The following is a 12,689-nucleotide window of genomic DNA, read 5'->3' as shown; positions in this document are numbered from 1 at the left end:
CCGGAATTTCCCTTTTTCTTTTTTCTCAAGTTTTCAGGAAACCTATGCCTGTTTGGAAAAGCAGTATAGATGCAAAAGTGAAAAGAGCCCCCCCCACCCCCCATGACACATGGCAAGGAAGGTATTGAGCGATGTGAGTTAGGCCAGGAAAAATGCATTACCATACTTAATAACATCAAAGCACTTGAGGGTGCCTTAGACTTAAAACAGCCAGTACCTACTATTTTAGCATTCTTAAATTATATGAAGAAAGGGCTTGGGCAATAGCACAGCAGGTAGGGCATTTGCCTTGCACGTGGCCGACCCAGGTTCAATTCCCAGCATCACATATGGTCCCCTGAGCACCGCCAGGAGTTATTTCTGAGTGCATGAGCTAGGAGTAACCCCTGTGCATCGCCGGGTGTGAGCCTCCTCCCCCACCCCACAAACAAAATGAAGAAACAGAAATTGGAAATTATTTGCAGTGACAAGATCTATAGGTCAAAAAGATGTTTTCCTCTCTTTTGGGGTGGGGATGGGTGTGAGTAGGGTGAGGAAGTTAGAAATACATAAAATCCTAACTATGCCTAATCATACCACAGATAGATTTAAAGAAAGAGACGGACAACCCTCATTATATCAGGTCTTCTAAATAGGTTCTCTTGATACTTTTAGAAGTAAGGACAGGGAGAGAGAGAGAGAGAGAGAGAGAGAGAGAGAGAGAGAGAGAGAGAGAGAGAGAGAGAGAGAGAGAGAGAGTGCTGCCATAGAGGCAGGCTGGGGTTACGGAGTGGTAGGAGGGAAACTGGAGATATTGGTGGTGGAAAATGGACACTGGTGGAGGGATGAGTGTGGGAACACTGTATGACTGAAACCTAATCATGGGCAGCTTTGTAAGGTCTATCTCACAGTGAATCAATTAAAAAAATAATTAAAATTTAAAAAAGGACTCTTTTTTTTGGATCTTGTTTTGGATTTGATTGGTTTTTTTTTTTGGTCATTGTTTGGGGGCCACTCCTGGTGGTGTTCAGGGTCCCTGACTCTGCACTTAGGGCTCACTTCTGGCAGGGCTCAGGGAGCCAGGAATCAAATCCGGGTTAGCTGCAAGCAAGGCATGCGTCCTTCTGGCTTTACTATAAAAGTAAGGACTCTTCCAGCTCACTCCCTGTTCCTTAGTCATTGTTGGTCATTTTGCTTTCATTATTCCAACATCAGCATGTGGCAGTTCACACCTCTTAAAAAAAAAAAAATTACAGGGCTGGAGTGATAGCACAGTGGATAGGGCGTTTGCCTTGCACGCGGCCAACCTGGGTTTGATTCCTAGCATCCCATATGGTCCCCTGAGCACTGCAAGGAGTAACTTCTGAGTGCAGAGCCAGGAGTAAGCCCTGTGCATCACCAGGTGTGACCCAAAAAGAGAAAAAAAATTACAAATGAAACACCTTAGGGAACAGAGAGGATATGTGAAAGTTAAATCCTTCAGTTTTTCCGCAGGTAAAATGTCTGTGAGAATAAAGATCTAAAAGTCTGCAATTGAGGGCCAGAGCAATAGTACAGGAGGTAGGGTGCTTGTCTTGAATGTGGCTGACCTGGGTTCGATTACTGGCACCCCATATAGTTCCCCAAGCCTGTTAGGAGTGATGGCTGAGTGCAGAGTCAGGAGTAAGCTCCACTTAGCCGGGTGTGGGCCAAAACCCAAACCACAATGAAACGAAAAACTCAAACAAATAAGTAAGCAGGCAGACAAACAAAATAAGCCCTGGAATTAAAAAATGACGGATGAGTTTCTATTCTACAGTCCGTTTTTCTTTTCCTCTACTGTCCTGTGCACTAAGAAACATTTCTCAAGTGCTTTACTCGAGGGATGCCTCTTTCTGTGTCCATGTGCTAAGAGATTATTTTTAAGTGCTGTTTTCTTCATTCATTCCACATTTATAGTCACTGACTGTGTTGCAGCTACAGTGGTTGGAAGATGCAATCTCGCTCCAGGAACTCTCAGCCTAGGGAGGGAGACACGAGCATGCTGGTGATGGCAACAATGTGGGATTGAGGGGAAAATGTGGTTAAGCTCCACCATGTACAAAAGTAAGATCAAAATGGTTAAAGACCTCAACATCAGACCTGAATCCATAAGGTACATTGAAGACAAAGTTGGCAAAACTTTCCATGACATTGAAGCTAATGGTATCTTCAAAGATGTCATGCTACTGGCCAAGCAAGTGAAAACAGAGATAGACAAATGGGATTATCTTAAACTGAGAAGCTTCTGCACCTCAAAAGAGACAGTGACCAAAATACAAAGACAGTTTACAGAATGGGAAAGGATATTTTCCCAGTACACGTCTGACAAGGGGTTGATATCAAGGATATACAAAGTACTAGTTGAACTCTGCAAGAAGGAAACATCCAACTCCATCAAAAAATTGGTCGACGAAATGAACAGAAACTTTCTCAAAGAAGAAATCCAAATTGCAAAAAGGCACATGAGAAAATGCTCTACATCATTAATCATCAGGGAGATTCAGATCAAAACAACAATGAGATATCATTTCACACCACAGAGACTGGCCCACATCCAAAAAAACAAAAGCAACCGGTGTTGGCACGGATGTGGCAAGAAAGGGACCCTCCTTCACTGCTGGTAGGAATGCCAACTGGTTTAGCCCTTTTGGAAAACAGTATGGATGATTCTTAAAAAATTAGAAATTGAGCTCCCATTTGACCCAGCAATACCACTCCTGTGAATATATCCCAGAGAGGCAAAAAAGTGTAGTCGAAGTGATGTCTGCACTTGTTTGTTCATTGCAACACTGTTTACAATAGCTAGAATCTGGAAAAAACCTGAGTGCCTGAGAACAGATGACTGGTTAAAGAAACTTTGGTATATCTACACAATGGAGTACTATGTAGCTGTTAGAAAAGATGAAGTCATGAAATTTACATACAAGTGGTACTACATGGAAAGTATCATGCTAAGCGAAATGAGTCAGAAAGAGAGGGACAGACATAGAAAGATTGCATTCATCTGGGGAACATAAAGTAACAAAATAGGAGGCTAACACCCAAGAACAGCTGAGATAAGTACCAGGAGGTTTACTCCATGGCTTGGAGGCCAACCCACACGCTAGGGGAAAAGGCAGCTCAGATAGAGAAGGGAGCACCAAATAAGGGTGTTGGGAGGATCCTGTCAGGATGGGAGATGCATGCTGAAAGTAGACTATAGACCAAACATGATTTCCACTCAATGCCTCTTTTGCAAACCACAGCACCCAAAAGGAGAGAGAGAACAAAAGGGAATGTCCTGCCACAGAGGCAGGGTAGGATGGGGAGGATGAAGGGTGGGAGGAATACTGGGATCAGTGGTGGTGGAAAATGGGCACTGGTGGAGGGATGGGTAATCGATCATTGTATCACTGAAACCCAAGCACAAAAATTTGTAAGTCTACAACTGTACCTCATGATGTTTCACTAATACAATTTTTAAAAAAATGTTGTTAAGCTCTGGGATCGTGGGAGCACTGTGAAGAAACAGAATCCAGCCCAGGGTGGAGCAAGGTTAGTTCAAAGAACTGGGTCTGGAATCTGAGACAAGAAAACGTAAAGAAGATCCTTGGAACATGATTTCTGATTTTTTTGTGATGCAGCTCTGTGACCAAGAGCTTTATGTTTCTTTTTACTATTAATACATGCAAAAACAAAAAATACAACTTGGTTTAAACCACACCATATTCCCAAGGACTGGTACTAGTGGTCTTTAAATCGCTCACAGATAACTATGACTATAGTTATGTTATGTTATGACTATAACAGTAAGAATTTAGCACAGGGCACAAGCAAACTTTCAGAGGTGGTAAACAAAGGCCATTGTCAAAGAGACAATTACTACTAAAAGAATATATTTCCTCTTGGCATTTCTTTATTTGGTTGCTTGTCACCCATTATGGCACTTCTGCTTATGTTCCCATGTACTCAAAATTCCTCCAGTTAGTTCAAAGGAGAATGACTTGTATCAGTCAACCCCAAACTGTCATCAATTTCCTCCCCAAGCAGATACCCATTTGCTATGCACAGTAGTAGGAGGGACAGTTTCCCTGAGGATTAATTAAAAAAAAATTATTTATTTATTTATTTTTTGCTTTTTGGGTCAGACCCAGTGATGTTCAGGGGTTACTCCTGGCTCTGCACTCAGGAATTACTCATGGAGGTGCTGGGGGCCATACGGGATGCTGGGGATTGAACCGGGGTCGGCTGCGTGCAAAGCAAACGCCCTACCTGCTGTACTATTGCTCTGGCCTCTCAATTTTAAAATTTAATTGACAGATTAATATCAGTTGCATAGGCCCAAGGAAATTTTAGTCAAGATGGAATTTATGATGATCATATTTTAGGATACACTTAAGCAGAGACAATTATACTAGTGCTGAACTACACATCCAGGGAAACTGTACAAATGGAAAACTATTAATGATTAAAAAAACAAAGTTATATTACTTATATTTCACAAATGTAATTACATTTTAATATAACCAATATAATTTGGGTTCCGGGGCCGAGATCTCCAAGCCTACTCGGATTTGGGCCGAGCATCTTCCACCCAGATCCTCCAAATTCCAGTAGGAGGGGGTCATACCCACCAACTGGCCCCCTGGCGCCGTGTAATCCTATCAACGGCCAAGACTCAGAGACTATAAAAACCAGCTCCTGGAACCTATTATGACATCTTATTATCTCATTCCTACTTTGGACAAACTGGCAGGCTACCGAATGTAGCCTGCCCACACAGCAGAGTCTGGCAAACTCCCCGTGGCGTACCCAATATGCCAAATACCAGTAATAATGATGGGTCTCATTCTCCTAAAGAGCCTTGAATATAATCTCAGGGCTAGGATGAAGGAGACGTTACTGGGGCCTGCCTGAGGTAATCGACAATTAACAGGATGATTTGTGATTTGTTAATATAATTTGGGGGGGGGGCAGTGTTGGAAATTGAATCCAGGGCCACACACGTGTAAGGCAATTGCTCTATCACTGAGTTTTAGCCTCTCTGCTCTCATCTGTCCTTTAATTCTTTCAACATTGATTGAACAAGAGGCAAAAAAAAAAAAGAGTATAATCTAAGCCTGTGACAGCGCATTAGAATATATTTCTACGTGAAAAGGAAAAAATGATTGTGGGGCTGGAGCCATAGCCCAACGGGTAGGGTGTTTTTGCCTTGCATGTGGCTGACCCGGGTTCGATTCCTCTATCCCTCTCAAAGAGCCCAGCAAGCTACCGATAGTATCTCGCCCACACGGCAAAGCCTGGCAAGCTACCCGTGATGTATTCGATATGCCAAACACAGTAACAACAAGTCTCAAAATGGAGACATTACTGGGCCCGCTGGAGCAAATCAATGAACAACGGGAGGACAGTGCTACAGTGCTACTTGATTGTAATCATAACATAATCCTGCAACAATGCTCTCTTACAAGAGATATAATACAAGTTAGGTAGGTACTTTTCAATTAGCAATAATCGCGCCTTGGATAAACCTCTTTGGGCTGGAGCGATAACACAGAGGATAAGGTGTTTGTCTTGCATGCAGCCAACCTGAGTTCGATTCCTTCGCCCCTCTCGGAGAGCCCGGAAAGCTACCAAGAATATCTTGCCCGTGCGGCAAAGCCTGACAAGCTACCCATGATGTATTCGATATGCCAAAAACAGTAACAAGTAGTCTCACAATTTGTTGTGAGACGTTACTGGTGCCCGCTTGAGCAAATCGGTGAACAATGGGAGATCAGCACTGACAGCACTGGTAGGTAACTTAATGCCAAGATTATGATGATTTTTGGCTTTGGGGCTACACATGACTGTGCTCAAGGCTTACTTCTGGCTCTATCTCAGGAATCGCTTCTGACAGTACTCAGGGAACTTTTATGGTGCCAGAGATTAAACTAGGGTGAGTTGATTGCAAGGCAAGAGCCTTAACCTCTGTCCTATCTCTCCAGGTCTTCACATTCCTTATAGAATGATCAATAACATGCCATTGAAGGTATTTATTACAATTAGCTTATCTTTTTCATGCAAATGGACATTTGAGTTGTTTCTACTTTTTGGTTATCATAAAGATAAAAATAATCTCAATGTGGGGCCAGTACAGTGGGTAGGGCATTTGCCTTGCACAAGGCATACCTGAGTTTGATTCCCAGCATCCCATGTGGTCTTCCAAGTCTGCCAGGAATAATTTCTATGTGCAAAGCCAGGAGTAAGTTTTAAGCACTGCCAGGTGTAATCCACCACTCCCAAAGTCTCTCAATATATTATTCTACTTAATCTAATATATCCAACATATTCTGACATATGATCAATCAATATACAAAATAAAATACTTTACATATTTCTTTGCAATAAATCTTTGAAATTCAATATGATTTTCATAATTTCAACACTTAACTTGTGTCAGCCATATTTCTTGTACTTTCAAGGTATAGTTAGTTAATGGGTCAAGTATCAAGTGGACAGCTCTTTAGAAGAGTTTCCAATCACGATCTGGGAGATCATTAGTCTTTCTGCAATCCATTCTGATGGATTGGTTCTCAGAGAGCTCAAGTTTAAAGCTCAGGCTCTGGATTCAGACCAATCTAAATTCAAAGTCTAGATATCCCACAAAATAGCTCAGCTGTCACAGAAAGGTTATTTTATTTTTCAGATCTTCAGTTCCTTCATCTATAAAATAGGATAAACTACTATTTCTCCCACAAGGCTGCTGCATGAACTAAAATTAAGTAAGATGAGTGCTTAATATAATACTGGCAAAAAGTGTTACGTGTACGTAGAAACAATCTACTACATCATATATGGTAAGGGTAAACACCAGCAAACTTTACCAAAATGCTGGAAACAAAGTGGGCACTAAAGAACTTAATGGGTGCATAAATAATTAATTTTTTTTCTTCTACTATAAAATTGAACTTTGTTCCATGACCTTATTATAGAGATAGCATGATCATTTGTCATGAAGACTCAGATGCCTAGAAATAAAGAGAATAGTGTTATCCTCTTCCTTTTCCCTCCACTTTTAATTTAAAAAAACATTTTTTCTCTTTCTTTACCTTGAAGAACTAGGACTGAAATTAGGGTGGAAGAGATGATGAAGACTGAGCAAGCAGAAAGCAAGGGAAAAGACCAGTTCTACACAGTTTAATGAGCTAATAGTTTGATGATACCTAACAGAGAACAGGTTTCCTTCACTGCTGGGGAAGTGAATTATCAACATGGAAAGAGTTGTGGAAACTTCCTTGAGTCATTTGTCTCTATGCTGCCATGGTGAGTCTTCGAGGTAAAAACAAGATAGGCTGATTCTGCAACCTAGCACTTCCAAGAAACAGGATGTCGTTCCTGATCATGACGCCACACCAGAACCTTGTCTGGGTCTACCTGCCCACTCATCAGACTGACATATTTAAGCAAGGACAAATCCAAGGGGCTTTGGGGATAGCTCAGTGGTAAAAAGCATCTGCCTTGTGAGTATGAAGCTCTGAGTTTGATCCCCAATAATGCCCACATGCATTGATCCCAGTCCCAGAAACTTTGCTGTGTGAAACCCCCCGTGCTGCACAGAATGGGATACCCTCTGTGCAACAGTCAGACATGTGAGCACTGAAATGAGGGATGCGGTTCCCGAGAGCATGACAACCAACACATGTGTGAACATCATAACCCCCAGGGAATATATGTGCAAGCACCACAACAAAGCAAGTGTGTGACCTTCAGTAGGTACCACAACTAAGTGTGTGAGAACCATAGCAAGTGTAGGCATTCCCCAGTCATCACAACAATAGAGACAAAAAGGAAAAGGGTAGTAAAGAGAACTAAACCAGAAAATTTTACGACGAAATACCTACGCTCAAATTTCTTCTCTGGTTGAATACTAAAGTTCCCCTTTCCTGACTCTGAACGTACACCCCTTGGGATATCCAATAAGCATATGAATATATGAATAATAGCCTGATTATTTCTCTTGAGCTGAGAGAGCAAAAGCTAGAATGTCTCTACAGCGCTAGGTCAGACTTGAAACTATTAATGTGGCATTACAGCACTGAATACAGAGAACCAGACGTGCCTGTGCGTCCGCATGCTCTTGCTCCTTTGGCTCAGAGGCCCGAGAAACACGGAGCACACAATACCCGGAACTCTATATTATTTTCTACAGTGGATTCGGGTCTCCTGGGATGTGGGTAATTGCAGAATTGAGAGAAAGCACAAGACGATCATGCCAAGGAAGTCCTCAGAAAATCATGAGATCTTGTCAAAACAAACAAATGAAAAGACACAACAGACAAATTGAAGGGGTTCCTCAAACAGAGATCATTTGGGCAACAAAGTAAATAATTATATTAGAGGATTTTAACTCATGAAATAAAACAGAAATCCGTAAACACATGTTAACATAAATAGAGAAGGAAGTAGAGGAAATGGGGGAGCGCTTCCTCATAGTAGAAAGTTTGTTTATGACCAGTATTTACACAGACTCAACATGTCTTCCTACAAAGCATAAGTTACGAAGGGAAAAACTGGAACTTCACAGCTGAAAAGGACTGAGTTGAAGTCAGACTGGTTACAGGACCAACTCAATATAAGCATCTCCTCTACAACAAAAGAATACAACCTTGCTTCTATAGTATTCTGGTCACAAGCCACAGGGCTCAAGGAAGAAATGTCACACAAACCTAAAATGAGGCATGTTTTTACTAAATTTGCTATTCAGGGGATGGAGAGATTGCATAGCAGGTAGGGCACTTGCCTTCATCTGGCCAACCTGGGCTTAACCCCTGACACCCCCTGGGTCTCCTGAGACCTGCCAGGAGCACAGATCCAGTAGTAAACCCTGAGCACTGCCCTTGTGGTCTAAAACCAAACCAGTCAACCGACCAAACAACCCCTGCCCCCCAGATTTACTCTTCAAAAGTAGCAAGTCACAGAAGACAAAGACTATTCAAGAATGAAGGAGAGAAGTGACAACTGAATGCAGCATGTAATCCTGAACTGATGTAATAACAGTTTTTCCTATAAAAGATATTATTGAGACATTTGTCAAAAAAGATGAATGAAGTACTATGCATTAGAGAGTATTATTGTGGGCAGGGGATGTGGAACAGTGGTGGCACAAATGTCCTGTAGGTGTGACACTCTGGCTGGCTTCAGTTCCAGGACTGCACAATTCCTCCTCAGCCCGTGCAGGGAGGAGCTGGTAGTCTTTGGGACTGCTGGGACCCCCCACACCAGCTCCATTAACGACAGGAAGTCACACTGTATCCATACCAAGTAACTGAATTTGATTTTACTGCAATTACATAAGGGAGATTCTGAATACTAACACTTAAATATATATAAATTGATTCAGAAAAAACATCACGGTCACGGTCCGCCCGTTGTTCATCAATTTGCTAGAGAGGGCCCAGTAACGTCTCCATCATGAGACTTGTTGTTACTGTGTTTGGCATATCGAATACGTCACGGGTAGCTTGCCAGGCTCTGCCGTGCGGGCGAGATACTCTTGGTAGCTTGCCGGGCTCTCCAAGAGGGGCGGAGGAATCGAACTTGGGTGGGCCATGTTGGCTGCTTGTAAGGCAAACGCCCTACCGCTGTGCTATTCCAGCCCCAGAAAAAAATATATCCAAATATATACAAGCACAAGGGTGCAGAAAGAGGGAGGAGAGGGGAAGTGGGAGGAGAAGGAAGATAAAATGGGGAAAGAAAATGTGTAAAACATGAGAAATTGAAAAACCTGGGTGAAGAGTATATAAGAAATCTTTCTTCTTTTTTCCTGTGAATTTTAACTTGGTTCAACGGTCATGTTAAGGAGAAAACAAAATAGCACGGACCCAGTTTTGCTTTCCCAGACTTAGTTGGCCGCCATGAAACAAGGGGGAAGCTATTCAATCGTTCTAAGCATTAGCATTTTAAGTTTGATCACCCAAATTGTACTGCTTTAAGGAGATGCTGTAAGAATTAAATAAGAAAACGCAGAGGGCCTGAGCGACAGTACAGTAGGTAGGGCGTTTACCTTGCATGTGGCCTTCCTGGTTTCAATCCCTGGCATCCATATGATTCCCCGAGCACTGCCAGGAATAAGTCTGGAGTGCAGAGCCAGGAATAATCTGAGCATCACTGAGTGTGACCCATAAAGAAAAAAGAAAAAAAAAAAAAAGAAAACACAGAGTCTGCGTCCCAGGGAAGAGATGGGCTTGTCTGAGGAAGGTTCTGATTGAAAACTAACTGGGAAAAGTAACAAGCTCTCCCTTCCTGTCCCCCCTCTTCCAACTGAAACAAGTGCTGCTGCACTGAAGAAAATGAGATTCTTCCAATTTTAGCCATTTGAGGAATGAGTACTGTTGTTGTTGTTTTTTTTTTTTTAATCACCTGCATAACATAAAAAAAGAAACAACAACTGGAATAATATGAGGCTGGAGAGACACTAACATGGTAAGACGTAAGATGTTTGCTTTGCATGCAGGTGACCCTATGGAGATGGGTTACATCTCTAGCACTATATCTGGTCCCCTAGCACTGCCAGAAATGATCCCTGGGCACAGAGTCAAGAGCAAGCACTCAGCACTGCTGGGTCAACACCAAAACATACCCTAAACAAAACGACAATAAACATAAACATAAACATGATCACAACAATAGCACTCAATCATTTGGATGTTGCTCTACATAGGCTTCAGTACTTTTCACTCATGTCTCAGTGAAGCTGAATGGAACAGACAGCATTCAAGTTCAGTTCAACATGTTAATAATAGCGGATCACTAGAGGGCCTTGGGTTATGACTTTCAAATGAAAGGTCATGCCCTCATTACTTAAATCTCAAAGAAGGCTTGTATCAGTTCAGGGTTGCAAGGTACAGAATGGGGTTCAATTTAGCATCCATGCGGGACATGGAACATTCCTACGATGCTGGCATTATAGGTGAATAGATCTGGAGAGTTATCATGTTGAGTGAAATCAGTCAGGAGAGGGAAGAAACCCAGAATGATCTTTCTTCGATGAAGACTATGAAGAAACAGAATAGAAGAATAACAAATACCCAAAGATGACAGAAATAGAGATCCTGTCTGAAGTAGGAAGTTTACCACTGGGGTGGGGAGGGTGCGTGAGGGCCCTTGGGCCGATAACAGAGGGAGGGGACACATGGGCAGTGCTGGAATAGCTCATGTCTGAAACCCTACTAACAACAGTCTGTAAAGAACAGTGCCCAGAATAAAAGAACTAACCATAAAAAAAATTAAATGTTGACATTAGCTGCTTGTAGCTCAGACAGCATGTAGTTGGGGCAGTGACAAGGCCCCGACTTGAGGAGACTTAGGTTATGTCTGGGAAGTTTCTTCTTTCACCTCAGAGGTGCACATGAATTTAAAATGACCCCAGAGAGTGTTTCAGAAACGCCTGCCAAAGAGTGATGTCCTCTAATCTGGACAACAGCTGCTGGGCACTGGCATGCAAGCACGCATGCGCACACTCACACATGCACACACACACACACGCACACACACACACACAGAGTCACACTCACAAAGTCTATACCTGTCTCTATCTGTTTGCACTGGACAGATGGATCCCGGCTTTTGAGTTGTCTCATCACGCGGCCTGGTGGAGTGAGACCCTTTCTTCTGTGGAGACTGGCAAGCTGTGGACTGAGGCATTCAGCAAAGTCGCCTGTCTTCAGAGTATGAAGGACACTGTCCGCAGAGGGAGGAGGGTTTTATTTAGTGTTTGGGCCCAATCATTGTTGGGCTCCCCACTTCCTTGCCAGTGCAGAACTGTGAGTGGTCCCTGGTTGCAAACCCTTCGTGACTTTGAAGCCCACAAAACAGAAACTGAGAGAGTGTCCAAAAAGAAACGAAGAAAACATTGCTGTTGGTCCCTGGATTCCACTATTGGATTTTGGTGGGGATGAGAAGAGGGAACCGCGGGGTGTGGTCGAGCAAAGTTTAGCTGAGCAGTAAGGTAAGTGTCCCTGTCATTGTTGAGAAGAAGCTTGGGGATGTGTTATGGAACATCCAAAGTTGCTAACACCACTTTCCAGGTCACCTGGACAGTCTACAAGGGGAGGCAGTCAACCTCAGGCTTGATTAAGAATTTATGATAGATGGTGACATAACTAACATGTGTAAGAGCCACTTGGAACAGAGAAGTACAACTGGCAAGTTGCTAAATTCATAGGCAAGAAAAAAACATGATGGAAATTTAAATTGCTACTCTCAAAGTAAAACAAATTCTTGTAGAAATGCTGTTCTTTGCTAATAATTTCATTTTGTGGATGATCAATATGTAACTTCAAGATTTTTTACCATGTGATGAAAATGGATATGAATACCAGATATATTACTTTGGAGAGGAATAATTATCTTCTCATAGAAAGAGGGAAGAAACCAGCATCTACGAAGGGCAACTAGATTGCAGTCTTCGAAAGAAAGCAAAAAACCTTTGATCCTAATTCGTTTCTAATTCTTTTATGCTAAGACTGATGAATGGGGGCCATAAAATAGAAGTTGATTATTGAGAGGTGCTTCTGAATGCTTACTTTTTATTTTTTTATTTTTGGGACCACACCTGGTGATGCTCAGGGGTTACTCCTGGCTCTGCACTCAGGAATCACTCCTGGTGGTACTCGGGGAACCATATGGGATGCCAGAGATCAAACCCGGGTCAGCCATGTTAAGGGCAA

The 12,689-nt window shown here is 42.5% G+C and overlaps 2 protein-coding genes across 2 annotated transcripts in view; one reads left to right on the top strand and one right to left on the bottom strand.

Annotated features, from left to right (window-relative positions):
- The window catches only part of CMSS1 (cms1 ribosomal small subunit homolog), an 81,092-nt gene extending 69,434 nt beyond the window's left edge, over nucleotides 1–11,658 (bottom strand). The window contains exon 1 of the mRNA XM_056119477.1: nucleotides 11,546–11,658. Coding sequence (XP_055975452.1) covers nucleotides 11,546–11,600 — 55 coding nt within the window. The 5' untranslated portion in view covers nucleotides 11,601–11,658. The remainder of the gene's footprint in view (nucleotides 1–11,545) is intronic.
- A 143-nt stretch (nucleotides 11,659–11,801) lies between these two features.
- LOC130028783 (filamin A-interacting protein 1-like) overlaps nucleotides 11,802–12,689 on the top strand; it is a gene marked incomplete at its 3' end in the record, with an annotated part of 212,131 nt that continues 211,243 nt past the window's right edge. The window contains exon 1 of the mRNA XM_056119631.1: nucleotides 11,802–11,968. The remainder of the gene's footprint in view (nucleotides 11,969–12,689) is intronic.

Source organism: Sorex fumeus, unplaced genomic scaffold (genome assembly GCF_029834395.1).
Source record: "Sorex fumeus unplaced genomic scaffold, SorFum_2.1 ptg000041l, whole genome shotgun sequence".
NCBI lineage: Eukaryota > Metazoa > Chordata > Mammalia > Eulipotyphla > Soricidae > Sorex > Sorex fumeus.
Note: the sequence above shows the minus strand (reverse complement) of the source record. Positions and strands in the feature narration are given on the sequence as shown.